The 14,994-nt window shown below is 35.3% G+C and overlaps 1 protein-coding gene across 1 annotated transcript; it reads right to left on the reverse strand.

Annotated features, from left to right (window-relative positions):
- Positions 1-4,995: 4,995 nt before the first annotated feature.
- On the reverse strand, positions 4,996-11,375 carry LOC120628095 (alpha-tocopherol transfer protein-like). Its single transcript, XM_039896310.1, has 6 exons — positions 11,201-11,375; positions 8,708-8,864; positions 7,289-7,406; positions 6,347-6,481; positions 5,496-5,709; positions 4,996-5,175 (listed from the first exon to the last, which is right to left on the reverse strand). The coding sequence occupies exons 1-6, from the start codon at positions 11,346-11,348 to the stop codon at positions 5,021-5,023; spliced, it is 927 nt and encodes a 308-aa protein (XP_039752244.1). The 5' UTR covers positions 11,349-11,375; the 3' UTR covers positions 4,996-5,020.
- Positions 11,376-14,994: the final 3,619 nt, after the last annotated feature.

The following is a 14,994-nucleotide window of genomic DNA, read 5'->3' on the forward strand; positions in this document are numbered from 1 at the left end:
TATATTGGCTTCCACGTCGAATTGTTATGAAATTTTTAGCAACAAATGTTTTGGAGCATTGCGAGACTTACACATGGGAGCACCAATAGCAACGTCTACTCGTTCAAGAAATAAACAAAAATGGCCGGTTATTTCTGTTAAAAATGTAAACGCAGTTAAAAAGTACGATGATGTCGGCGGCGCATAATTTAACTTTGTAATAAAATACTCCCCTTGTTCCGCAAACATTTTATAGTTGTTTTAACTGGCATTTGGCGAGAGTATAATGTCAAGGCTTGATTTAAATTAATGTTTGGTAACCAACACAAAATGAAGGAGGAATATAGGAACGTATGAATTTTTGGGAGTTGCTAAGTTATACAGTAATTTTGTTGAACTTAGCAAGTAACTGGTGATTAAATAAATAAACATATACTATGACAATATACACATCGCCACCCAGCCCCAAAGTAAGTGTAGCTTGTGTTATGGTTACCAAGATGGCTGATAAATATTTTTATGATTAATTTACATAAATAATTGTAATATACAGATTAAAAAACGCGGCATATCATCGAAACTATAGTGAGCCAGTGTTTTTTCACATTAGAAAAGTGTTGTCAGTTGTAGTTCTAATTGAAAAAATAGGTACCTGTCTACTATACCTACTAAAAAGTGGTAGTTTCTGACCTCGTAATTAGCACAATGGAATTTGCATGTTTGGGAAACTAGTAGTTTCCAGCTACCGAACACCTAGACGGGGCTCAAAACGGTTCTGCAGTTGCTTGAAGCCAGGGTTTTGTGCAGATGTCGATTCACCTTTTCACCATTTCACAGGACCTGATGATAGAGTGATTTTCACATTTCACCTCAGCAGATACTGACACTGAGATTTAAAGGAAGTCTGGATTGTGTTATTTTTAGTAATGTGTGTGGAGTTGAAAATATTTACAAAAAATAATATGACTTCTTGTGCTTTAGACTAGCTAGCTAGCTAGACTAGCTTCGCCTGATTTGTCACCTATAATTTCCAGAAAAAAAACATGAATGATCAAAATCTTAAGTCTTTAGGCTATAAAAGTAGGTATCTCGATTAGGAACCGTGGCGCAAAACAGCTGGAAGCAGTAGGTTCGTGTAAATAGTGCCTTTGGTGCAAAGGGCCTGTTACTTGAGAACTTGCCGCATGAACTATTGTGCTCTGTGATACTACATTTGTTTGATGGGCCATTTTAATTAAATCCAGTCTAAAGGGAATTTAGTTTGTTTAGGGTTGTTTGAACAAGGAATCCAATACGTGACGCTTGACGAGTGTGGACATGACCGAAACAGCTCCCCACGTATAAGTAGTGCGAAACGGAGTTTACAAAAATAAACACTACGATGAACTTAAATTCTTAGTTAAGCAAATGCGACTACAAGCTATGTTGCTAAGTATAAATAATAGGCACCGTGAAACCAACTTTATTATGATACGTTTAATTTAATTATCTGGATGTTTAATTATCCGTGGCGTTTTGAAAAATTAAAATCTATGTTTTTTTATTTTGGGATACAACTTGGCTAATGTCATACCAGAAGGTGTGTCTGCCTAATGGAAAATCCTTTTTCTAATTGGTATTCATCACTCATTTAATGCATCTTTCTAGGCGGAAATTCCAGATATTTTAGGCCAGAACTGAGGAAGCAAATCGGCATGGGACATAATTGCAAATAACCTTTAGTTGCTTGATAGTTCGGTATAAAAAAGAAAGAGGGATAAACGGTTACTTTATGTTAAATTTACCTATGAACATCTGCAGCTCACGAATGTGTTTCCGCTTTTTATGGAATCTGTTTATATTCCCCTTGGATAGCTCCAATCGTAATTCTGAGAGAACACAGAAGATAGGGGATTGTTCCAAAATTTATTTAATTAACCTAATATTGCAGAGGGTTTAAGGGTACCAGGTATTCCGATGATTAGGTTAAAAATTGTACTTACGTCTAGAGGTACCTAAACTTCAGAGAACAACCAACTTAGGGGTTAGGGCTAGATATAACAGCCATACTTCTAACAGTTTAGCCCGCTACCATCTGAATTAACAGATGAGATTGCAGTCAAGGGCTAGTTCTGAAGAAGAAGAGACTGCATCATGCATCATGCATCATGCAGTCTAAAATCTTCTTGGAGTAAGGCAGTGATATTAAACCCGCACACTTAATAGGTTTCTACGCGACATTGTACCGGGACTCTAAGTCGCTTGGCCCTAAGCCCTTGTTTGTTGGTAGGGTGGTCAGATCACTAGCCACATCTGAAGCCTCCAAGACTAGTCCAAAAATAATCTGAAATTATATATGAAATCAACGCTGCCGGAAATCAAATACGGGACTAACTTTAAGACCACAGCACTCGCCGATGCGTCAGGGACAAAAACTTACGTCCCCTGTTCTGTTAAGTTGATAGATTAAACAAAGGAAGTTTATATCTCATGGATGCTCAACTTGCGCTTTATGCAACTTGAGTAGGTGCTTGGACGGAACTAAGCGATTAGCTCTGTTGAGCTCACTAAGCTTTTTTCAAGTTAGCTCAGCTGCCCCTTCTAAGTTCTCGAAAAACAAAGTTATAAATCTAAATCAAACTCATAAATTAAGATATATCTATTGATATTAGCGTCCCCTGGAGACGGAAGGGTGAATGGTCCATCTTTCTGTTGTAAGAGGAGTAATACATAAAATAGGAAGACTTTAAAACAGTGTAAAAACTGTCTCCATATCCTTACGAAAGGTTGGCTTCTTGACTCGTTCTCCATAGGATCATTTACCACACGAGTGTCTGGATGTGTACAAGAATAACTGCAGCTGTGGAAGCTCATACATTGCGCCAACAAAGCCCAACGTTCCAAAGCCACGCAGGTCACCGAACATGTAGAAGCGGTTAGAGACAATAGCCACAGAAGTCAGCAATTGTGGAGCATATTCTATGAGCGGGAACACAGTACTGGATAGAGCCGCAGACCGTAACTACGTTCCAAGACTAGTTCGTGAAGCGGTTGAAATTTGGAAGCACGAAATTTAATCGTGAGGATGGATCGGGAGGATGATTTTAAATCAGCGAGTGTGGAAATAAGTAGAAGAATTATGCAAACCAAGAAAGCATCGCACAAATTTTCAACTTTAAAGGGACATTGTTCTTGGTGTATGTCAAACAGTTTGTAAAACACCAGCTAGCTCGATTCTGTCCGTGACATCCAGCTTGACGTCTCGCACCTCCGCAGTCCCGAAGTTACGAGGATCCATTTAGCTTGGTTTAAATATTTTAATATCGTGATGATTGTGGTGATTAACAACGGAATTCTTAGTTTAAAAATCATTATGCAAGCCGTTTTTATGAAGTGAGAACTAGTATTAGGGGTATCTTCAGCTGTCTACGTCACGCGAAATGTTTTATTCTATGCAACACCATATCCGTTATTTTTCCATAGCAGTATATCGTGTTTAATGTTACGACGTCTGTTATATCGCCTTGAGAGCCCATAAAGTGGGGAGAAGATGGTAGAGACGGAGTTAGGGAGATAAAATGTACGTGATAAGAAACTATACTGTTAAAATAATAATGTCTTGGTTGTTTAGTGTTTTTCACGAATATTGTATCATTTACACAACATTCCTAAGCTAAAACGTGAAACAATTGATCTAATTTTTTGCACAGAGATTAATAAGTTTTACAAATTTTAAAATACATTCAAATATTACGGAAACTTTAAAATTTAAGCCGCAGAGTCGCACAGGGTTCAAATACTTTCAATTACGAAATTTGTGTGAAAATAATTCATTAAACTGATGTTTCCTCCAAGTGTAGGTAAAAATACTTTATTAAAAATTCAAAAAGAGATTAATAAGCAGGCGAGTCAAACACGCTTATTCTTCATCTCGATTATACAGGATTCCTTTAGGATAAATCTAATATGCCATTTCTTTTGTATAAGTTTGCTTGCTCTTGTCGATTATTTATGTAAATAAAAATTAGTAGAATAGAATACTAATGTAACCCACTTTTGTTTCCAACGACGATTTAATAAAATTTTATTGCTATTGCGCCTTATCTATACTCCAGTCTAGTTAGATATCCCCTCTTGCTCCCTCGCGGACTTTTTTGGTAATAGTGTGAACTCTTATTATTCAGTACATAATTTATATGTATCATTAATAGTTTTCTCAGCGCACGCCAAGTAATGTATTTTATTTTGCTACTTTGGGTTACATTAGATCTCCAATTGTTTTGAGAACATAAAATCACCTATGTTACTTCGCGATAGTTCAGCTTTCTTTCAGCGAAGAAATAGATAAAATCGGTCCAGTATTTTCGCAGCGTACAAGCAAACAAAAAAATCTTTTATCTTCATAATATTAGTACGCTCTTGGCACTATTTCACATTCTTGCTGTAAGTCCTATCCAAAACGGTTGCCTGCAAGGATACGAAGGAGTCGTAGGAATAAACAAAACATAGTACAGAAGAAATTGTTTTTCTTATGTACTATGTTCTTTTATTCATTGTTATGTAGATTCAATAATTCTATCAATCAATAAAATGATCTAAGTGCCATCCTGTAGCTAGTCTCGAAATTAATAACTCGTTCCCATGGGTTTTTTTTTTGCACGCGCAACAGCTGGTTAATTATAATTCTTATGTTTATTTGGATCTAAGGATATCACGTTTTTTATGCTTACTCATAAATTAAAACTTAATTTATTGCAGATAAGTTGATAAGAAGCTCATCTATAATTACAGTATGAATAGAAAAAAACACTCACAATAACATCCATAAATTTTAGACAATGTGAGTAATTAATGATAATTACTATACTCTATAATTATATAGACTACATCATTATTTGTGATAAAAACAGTACATCTTACATAGGGCTAGTTAAAAAAATTAGTAACAAAAGTATCAAAGAAAAGTGAAAAAAAAGTATCAAAAAATCAGATCAGTAGATCTAAAAATTATTAAAATATTCTTCACAAAGACTTGAGTCTGCTTTTTCTCGGTATTTATTTCCTAATCTACACTCAAAAATTTGAATGTACCCGGCATTCCGGCGTAATGTTCGGTAAATTTCCCTTTCTGCCGGCATGACTCATTGGTTGAGGCTCCGTTCATTTCTTTTAAATAGTCCAAGTTTTCTTGTGATGCTAGCACTTCAATCCATTCGTCTAGAAAGAAAATATAAGTTTACTGGTTTAAATTGGTATCCTACTTAGTTTGGTAAAACATATTGAAGAATCGCTCATACAACCACATAGTATTAAAATCACAAAAAGACAGAAAGAAAACTGTGCTTTTTATGTTTATGTATAGGTTTGACAAGCAAAATGATCTGCTTTCCGTAAGGTCGAAAGACAATAGTGTGTGAATGGCTACCGTCTATACCATAGAGCGACTAGGCCCTGTCAAGCGATTGTGTCATGTGATTTGATTTTATGTTAGTTTGCACTTATTTTAATAAAAATAGGTTAGGGCACTTTATACTTACTTTGAAGAGTTTTTAATGAGCGTTCCTCGCCACCGTAGTCTAAGGGAAGTATTGCTTTTGGAATAAATTTATGAAGGTCTTTAAAACTTTTGTGAACGTTGATCCGGCTAGCTACTTTAGCGCTTACTACGCTTTTTAATAATGTCACCAAACGATCCACGAACGTTGACTCTGATATTATGTGAATTGCTTTTATTCTCATGCCATAGCCATCCTGTAATAAATAAATAAATATACTACGACAATACACACATCTCATAACTAGTGTTATGTTTACTAAGATAACTGATGAATCATATACCTACATAAGTACTTACAAAAATCTATAAACACACTGAAAACACTGAAAACATTCATGTGCATCACACAAACATAGTCCAGTTGTGGGAATCGAACCCACGGCCTTGGACTCAGACAGTAGGGTCGCTGCCCACTGCGCCATCGGACGTCGATTGATTGTTTTTGAACATGCTTCTAAATTGTCAGCCTAGTGAAATCAGACCGTAAACATCCTGAGTTTGATTCCAGGGTGTAGCCAAAAATTACTCGGTTAGATTGAATACAAGTTCACTTTTTTTTATTGAAAACTATTTTTTTCAGAGGTAACGAAGGCTTATTTTCATTATTTATGAGATCTTGGCCTAAAATAATGGCATTTGTAAGTCACAGGAGATAATATGTTTGTATCCCAAAATGCTTTCCTTGAACGAGTAAATTTTTAAAGTGAAATAGAATTCAAGCAATCACAGTTGTAGTCCGTGGTTGTAGTAGCAAATCACTTGGTTTGTGATGAAAAAGAAGCTGTTGCATTCAAGATAAAAAATTAGAAGTTCATAAATAATAGTACTCACAATAAAAATAGACATAGCTTGTTTTAGTTGGAAGGGGTTTATTCTCTTCAAAAAACTCATCAATTTGGCCTCCGATAAATCAATGATGGAGATAAATCCACTCAAATAATCGTGTATTTTGACGTATTCTGCTAGCTAAAAATACAATTGAATCACCATTAACATCAAGCGCTTAGCGGCCACGTGTTCTCAGAATGAGAATGGCTTAGGTCATAGTCCACCGCGCTGGCAAAGTATTGGTGGACTTTACAAGCCCTTCAGATCATTATGGGAACTTTCAGACACGCAGGTTTCCTCGCGATGTTTTCCTTTACCGTTGAAGGATCATCAAGCCATTTCCGGCCAACTACAGGGCGCGGGTCTCCTCTCAGAATGAGAATGGCTTAGGACATAGTCCTCTGCGTTGGCCAAGTGCGTATTTATAGACGTCACAAGCCCTTCAGAACATTATGGGATGTGCTGGTATTTGAACTCTGCCCCCCGAAAGTGAAGTCAAAGTTCTACCCTATCACCGGTTCTATATTAATTTAGGTAAAATATAATATTATAGGAGTGTTGTATAATAGTATATAGTAGATTTTTTTTTGTTCAGATATTGTATAAAATCGTGTAATTTATCTACTTGACAATCCCAAGTCGCATAGGTACTCTGCAAGTAACTAATCGAAATGACTTATAATCCCTAGTAGCTGTATGTGTGTGCGTATGAACGTGTATGTGATTGATTTAGGACCATAATTTTTTTTCTAATTTTTTTTCTAAAGCCATCGTGACCACATATTTCGATCTGAAATATACACAGCTGATGATTTGTTTCTAACTTTTAATTTTACTGTGCCAACCTTGTAAAGTTAGTTGGTACTTCGAATAGGTAAAACTAAATAAAACTTTAAATATTGTATACAATAGTCACTTACAATATAATAACTGATTGTAACTTACAATTACGTTATGTCGGTATAAGTAAATGGCCTGCGAAGCATTCCATTCGACGTCGTAAAATTTCATTACATTTACTCTATAGTGGTCGCTTGTTAATTTGGGCAGCAAAACAGATTTGCTGTAACAATAAAATCAAGATTAGGAATAGGTTCAGTTTCAGTGATTCTCACTAATTTTCGTCTACGAAATAATTTCTGATTACCCACGAGGTTGAAAAACCTCACCCGCGGTGTCTATGCCCGTTACTTGATAGCAAGCTATGAGCAAAGCTAGGAGGTAAAATAACTAGGATTTTTTTATTTTCTTTTTAGTAAGTCGGTTCTACTATAAATAAATTTAATGATGCAAAAAATGCATTAAAAAGCAAATACACAATTCGGTGTTTCTTAGGTATTATTCTTATCACACCGCAGCATCAATCTAGGGGCAATTGACAATTCATAAAAAATAGATAATGTGTAAAAAATGTATGCCGGCGGCCATCTTAGATTTGTAATTTGTCATTGCGTGCTTCTATTGAGGAAATCGTAAAAAAATACTACATAGTTAATCAATCCAAAATTTTAAGGGCGGGGACTATCGCTTTACAATTATACTGACTATGTAATAATATGCAACTAAATTTGTGTACCAATCAGTTCAGATCAAACTATCAACAGCAAGGGGTCAATTTCAACCAAGTAAGTACGACAAACAGAGCAAGCCCAAAGCCCCAACACCAAGTTCCGTCGATATATTTTTGTGATAAAGACAGACTTCCATACAAATATACTAATATAATTTAAGATGATAAGTGTAGGAACACTAACAATTCGCAATCAAGTTATTATATTCATATATTTTTAATTCTACTACAATTAAACTCTTGACTGTCTCACGTGGGTACGTGGGGTTGCAGTCTAGATTATATCGGGCTAACCTGTTAGGGGTTTGACAGTTATATTAAATCCGTACCCCAAGTCGGTTAATGTGCGGCATCGTTCTGGAACGCATGCCGGCCGGTTTCAGTTTATAGAGTTGTATCATCGGCCGTAGCTAAATAGTATCAAGTATCAAGTGGCACTTGATTAATCTTATTTTTAATACCCAGTATTATCAATTTAATATTATCAACATCATGATGTGAACCCATTACGGGCGCCCTCCTGTAGTGGCACGAGCAGTGGCGTGCACTCCATACAAGCACAAACACACTGCATACCCTAACATTGATATATAACTCGAATAGAAGGAGAATTTGTGCCGTTTTATGCAATTTTCCTGGTGCATGCATACCCAGGTAAGAAACCCAATACACGCCACTGGGCACGGGTCTACAATTAGAAGGGTTTAGGCCGTAGTCCACCAAGCTGGCATAGTGCGGATTGGTGGACTAATTAACTATTATATCTATTGCTATTTACTCCTATAGATACTTACACAACTTCGTATAAATGTTCAAAATCAGTGTTAGCGTTATGATTTCCGAAAAACTGGGGCAACAGTGTTTTCATAGTGCATATTTTGTCCAACTGTGCTTTAGCACGCTCAATTGATCCCTTGTTTACAATAATTGTCATCTCCAAGTATCGTGGGCCTGTAAAATAAAATCATTATGACCATCAAAATGAACTCTCGATGATCCCAAAACCAGAGAAGGAGACCCCGTCTGAATGAAAATCTGCGTAGCCCGTTGTCCACCAGGCTGGCCAAGTGGACATTATTGGAAATAATAAAATAAATAGGTATATAAATATACTACGACAATACATACATCGCCTTCAGCCCCAAAGTAAGCGTAGCTTGTGTTATGGGTACTAAGATAGCTGATAAATATTGCATGCCTCATAAGCGAAGCGTTGAGGTTGTGCTCTACTCTCGACATTTCAAAAAAAGCAGTTTTCTCGAAACTGAAATTGATTTTTTGTTATTTATATTGCACTTACAGGTTAATTTGAGTACACTAATATCAAGTCAAATAATTTGTCAGGCACATAAAATACATTTCAATAACAATTTTTTTGTTTAACATAGTAAATAATAACATTAAACATAATCTTTTCTGTGTATGGACGGGTGTATGTGGCATCAAAATTGGTCGAAAAAATTATCGTATCGGAATAATTTTCACACGACATAATTTCTTAGTTAATATGAGCGTTCAATTCACTGTCGTTAAATTTCCATGTAATTATTCTAGCTAATATTAATTGTAACTTTCAATGTGCAATCATTATGACATTCCCGTGTCTTGTTTACAAAAAATGAATAATAATTAATATGAAAAAAATGAGATTATGAGGCATGCACTTTTGGATTTTCCAAATTTTATTTTTATGAATAATAATACACATAACTGAAGCGTAGATAGCGCATTGGGTAGGAGCTCGATGTCGCATTCGGGGGACAGAGTCCGAATCGCAGCAAGCACCGCTAAATTTTCTGAGTAAAGTGCGTTGTGAGAAATTAAAATATAACTCGCTTCAACGGTGAAGGTAAACATCGTGAGGAAACCTGCATGCCTGAGAGTTCTAAATAATGTGCTCAAAGGTGTGTGGAGTCCACCGATCCACACTGGGCCGCGCTCGGTAATGGGTTGATATGATGATGATGATGATAACGATGATAATGTGTTATGGGTACAACGATGACTGATGAATATTTTTATAAATAATTTACATAAATACTTAGAATATACATATAAGCTACTAAAAAACATTCATGTTCATCACACAAACATTTTTCTGATGTGGGAATCGAACCCACATCCTGGGACTCAGAAAGCAGGGTCGCTGCAAACTGCGCCAATCGGCCGTCCAGTGAATTCTTCTGAACTAAATGGCGATGTGCACTTCGGCAATGAAACTTTATAGATTCGTTGGTGATTCTCTCAAATTGTTGTAGTTTAAGATTTATGTTTATTTAGGATTCATATTGTGTGTAACGATGGGGCTGACATATAGGTAACCTATAAAAGTCCCTTAAAAAAAAAATAGATTAAAAAAAAAAAAAATGGCGATGTGTGTATTGTCGTAGTATATTTATTATTATTATTATTATTATTTATATTTAGGGTTGACATATTTTAAATTTATCTTATTTTTTAAAGCCAAAGAGTTTGTACGCGCTAATCTTTGTTGGATAGCCCATTTATCGAGTAAGGCCTTATATAATATGTACATATTTGTAGCCATCATTTATTTTGAAAAATTGGAGATCGTTAAGAAAAGTGCAATCATGTACCTAATCCAAAGTATTAAACTTATACCTATAAAATTCATTACTTGGTGTGCGCTCAGAAAACTGTGGGTGATTCATAAAAATTATGTAACGCATGATTAAAGTACCTACAAATTACCCGCGAGAAATTAAATTTAAAGGTAGATCCGATCGCCGGTAAAAACAAAAGTGGGTTACATTTATTTTGTATCCCAGTGTTAATTCTTATTCAAATAGGTAAATAGTTTTATCATGAAGGATAATTATGTAGCAGTACAATACTTTTAATTTAATTCTAATCGGACTTTTAATTTAACTACACCTAAGCATAACTATCACAAGTACGCTTCATTCAAAAAGTACCATTTAAAATTACACCGTTAGAACTACACGTAAATTGAATTGAATGTACAGAGTACGTACTATTTGTTGTTAGTGATAAAAGCTGGAACACATTAAATTCTCCAAAGTGGGTCCTTATCCTTTACTGACATCTCGACAGTATTTTTGCTGCCGCACACATTTCTCAAATAAACTGTTCCTACGGAATGTTTTAAGAACACAAACAAACGAGATCGAAGTCGCGGCCAACAGCTAGTCTTTTATTTAATAAGATTTGCGTCATGTGATGTTTTATTTATGCCAATGAAAGAAATTTACTATTTACTAAAAAATCTCAATCACTAGTTAAAACAAGAAAAAAAAATATCTCACTGAAATTCTTCTTATTAAAATGTTTCTGTTTTTGAACCCATTCGTCCAATATATTTATGGCATCTTCCATCATTCCTGGTTTGTCTAGGTTATAGAGCTTGCGAACATGCTGCACGGTATCCGACCTCACTAAGAGTATCTTGTCCATATTAATAACAATTTCGATGATGAACTATTCGACTGGAACGCTTAGATTATACTGAGCAGATATTTGAGTTACATCATATATATCGCACCCTGTACATTTGCCACAGAATACCTACTTACCGAAGGCCAGATCTATGCCACCAAAACCCGTACTTTGGGTACAAACAGTGATCTCGGTAAAACTTGATATTATATCGCCGATCGCAAATATTATGTTTTTGCGTTACACGCTATGTTTTTTGAATTTTTATTACGTAGGTGCATACTTATATAACATCCTCAATTTAAACAGTGAAGAAAAACATTGTGAGGAAAACAGGCATATCTGAGAGTTCCTCACGCTTACAAAGGCGTGTAATGTCTCAGTCCGTTCCGTACATCACCATCGTGGTGGACTATGGGCTTGCCTTCTGGGAGGAGACTCTTGCTCTGTAGTTGGCCGGTAATGGCTTGATGATGAGGAACAGTTTATGTGTATGTTTGTATTTTTGGAACTACAAATACAATTGAAAAAATCTTCACGTTAGATTATTATCTGATTATCAGATTATCTTAACGCTACATTATAGTATATGATTTCAAGGAAACGAAGAAGTTTATTATTTATTTACATGAATGCTTACATAATTCAAATTCAAATTCAAAATTTCAAGTAGGCATAGTTTATGACTTAAGCTCTTTTAAACGTCAAGACAGTCTGTTTGTAGTGACTTCACCACCGGTTCCAAAGGCAGATTACACTGAGAAGAGCCGGCAAGAAACTCAGCAGATTGCTCTTTTCCGGCATAATTTTATAGTTTAACAATCTTTAGATTTTTTCTGTTTTTTGAGAGATGAGAGCGAAGTGGCCCGCTTCTAAGCAGCCTTGTCGCTAAGGAATTCATCAATCAATTAGTAACCACGATTGATTAATTCCTTTTAAAAATATTGTTTAAACTTAGGTACAGGTAGATCTAATATTAACTTCGGTGTCAAAGCATATACCCATCCCCACAAAGGATTTTGGATATGCAGATATCATTAATTTATATCCGTTTCTAGTAAGTCGATTGGTCATATCGACTTTTTGTTTATATTTACTTATGTTTTGTTTGATAAAGATTATATTACCTATATCTATATACTTAATAATAAAACTGTAACTGGAAGACTTCTGTACATTTAATATATTTTGAAAATTTTGACTGGGGGATGCTTTATAATCGATACTTAGTCCAAAACTGATTTTTATCTAATTTTCGCCTGTCTGTCTGTCTGTCCGGGCATCTCGTGAAAAATACTGAACGGATTTAAATAAAATTTGGTATGATATGATATTGGTCAACACATAGGATACTTTTTATCCCGATAGTAAATAAGTTTCCTCCACGAAATGAAAATAAATTTTTGTCAATTTTACTACATAGCTCCGTAAAATTTGAACCGATTTCAGTAATTCTTTTTTTTATTTGAAAGTTTATATCAAAAATAAAAAGGCAGTGGCGCTTTTTTGAATGTCCGCTCATAGAGTGATTTTAGTGTTATTTATAAGATGTTGCTTGCGGACAAAGTCGTCGGAACCACGGGTCAATTATTTACTAAATAAGTATTTCATAATCGTGGTCAGTTAACTTTTGATTTATGAACTTATGACCGACCAAGATAAGGTGTAGCGGCTACAGCGTTTGCTGGGATAAACTACTTATTAAGCGAGATTAAATCACAAAGACAGCTTTAATTTTTTAGTGGGTGAACCATTCCCTTGGAAATGGTTTACCCATAATCACCCCTTGACCTTTGTTCCAGAAGTGGAATGAATGGCTGATGATGATGATGATGATGATCAAAAAGGGTTTGTATCAATTTTTTCAATTTTAAAATGTATATAAAAACTAGCGGACCCGCACAATTTCGTCCGCGAATAAGTCGACTTAAAAAAAACCACTAAATTATGCCTATCCAAAAAACCACGTCAATCTAAAAGGTCAGACTATATTGTAGGTATGTCTGCCAAATTTTAGCCAAATCGGTTCATTCGTTGTGGCGTTAAAGCGTAACAAATATCCATCCATACATACATCCATTCATCCATACATCTATTCTCACAAACTTTCGCATTTATAATATTAGTAGGATGGTACGCATGCATTTAATCATTGTCCCATAAGCCTTGCGACTTGCTGTTATCTGTGAAGAATTATGTTCTTGATCTCCGACAATATTCATCAGATCTTCATTTAAATTGGACAGTACATGCTATGTATTACACACTATCAAATAAAAAAAGAATGATTAAAATCAGTGCAAATTTAACGGAGATGTGAAGTAAAATTGATAAAAATTTTCATCCCGGAGAAAACATATTGTTTATCGGGATAAAAAGTATTCTATATGTTGACCCGGAATATCAGCTACCACTATACCAAATTTTATTTAAATCCGTTCAGTAGTTTTCACGTGATGCCCGGACAGACAGACAGACAGACAAAAATTAAATAAAAATCCGTTTTGGACTCAGTATCGATTAGAAAACATCCCCCGGTCAAAATTTTCAAAATATATTAAATGTACAGAAATCTTCCAGTTTTCAGTACAGATATCGGAACTGTCAGGATTTGAACCTGCAACTGTCAGACAATAGCGCTTTTCCATTAAACTACGGCTTTCATTACGCGATGTTGAAATTAGTGTCTTTTATCCAACCAGTGAATGTTCATTATATCTCGAAGACGTCTGATGTAAAATCTTTTCTGTGCGGATGTGTAACGGTAAAGACAGTAGGTCTCAGAGCTATACAAGAGATTTGGATGCACGACTGCCATGTAGACGCTCACCTTGGTAGAGAGTCTTATGACAAGTCAACGGAACACTTTGTCTCTCAGTTTGCCAAAAGCTGCTGCAGCTGCTCCTATTCTGCAAATTATCTCTGTGATAACATCGAAGCGTCACCTTGACAGTGGTTAAGGTGAGTCCTAGATGTTATCACGCTTCCCAGATATTTCAACTTCTGGGATAGAAGCAGGCGTTACTTTTAACTTTACAATGAATAATTGTTAAGTAAACATTGATAACAATTATTCATTGTAAAAAGTCAACATCTAGTGAGGATGCTCCGGTTTTGGAGCAAAACGTGCGTAGAGGGTAAATTGCCGAGGATCTGTTTTTTGTGGAGTATACGTATTGAAGAAATTATAAATTATACCATACAGATTCTCCTGCTGTTCGCGGAGTATAGCAAATTAAGCTTAATTTTCATAATTTGAACTTCTGCTCTTGCCCAAGTGACTACCATCACGCCACGAGATAATAAGTAGTTGATGCGAGTGAGAAACACATCTAGGCTTGTATATAAATGTGTCAAAAAAATGCAGATACTTTGAAATATTCAACTTTATCAATTTTCATGGATATAATCATAGAAAATATACATTTAAAAAATCTGTTTATATATCTACTAGCCGTTTCCCGCCCGCTTCGCTGGGCGAATTGAAAAAGGAAATAAATTACATTTTATGTTTCATTATTTATTTTTTATTTTTGTATGAACATAAATAGGCCCCGCGGATAGAACTGTAAGCATCGATATTGTTTAGACTTACTCAAATTCCAAATTCCATCGATTTAGCCTGTATCTTTCATCCAGGTGATTTTTCTCACTAATATTCATT

Source organism: Pararge aegeria, chromosome 12 (assembly GCF_905163445.1).
Source record: "Pararge aegeria chromosome 12, ilParAegt1.1, whole genome shotgun sequence".
NCBI lineage: Eukaryota > Metazoa > Arthropoda > Insecta > Lepidoptera > Nymphalidae > Pararge > Pararge aegeria.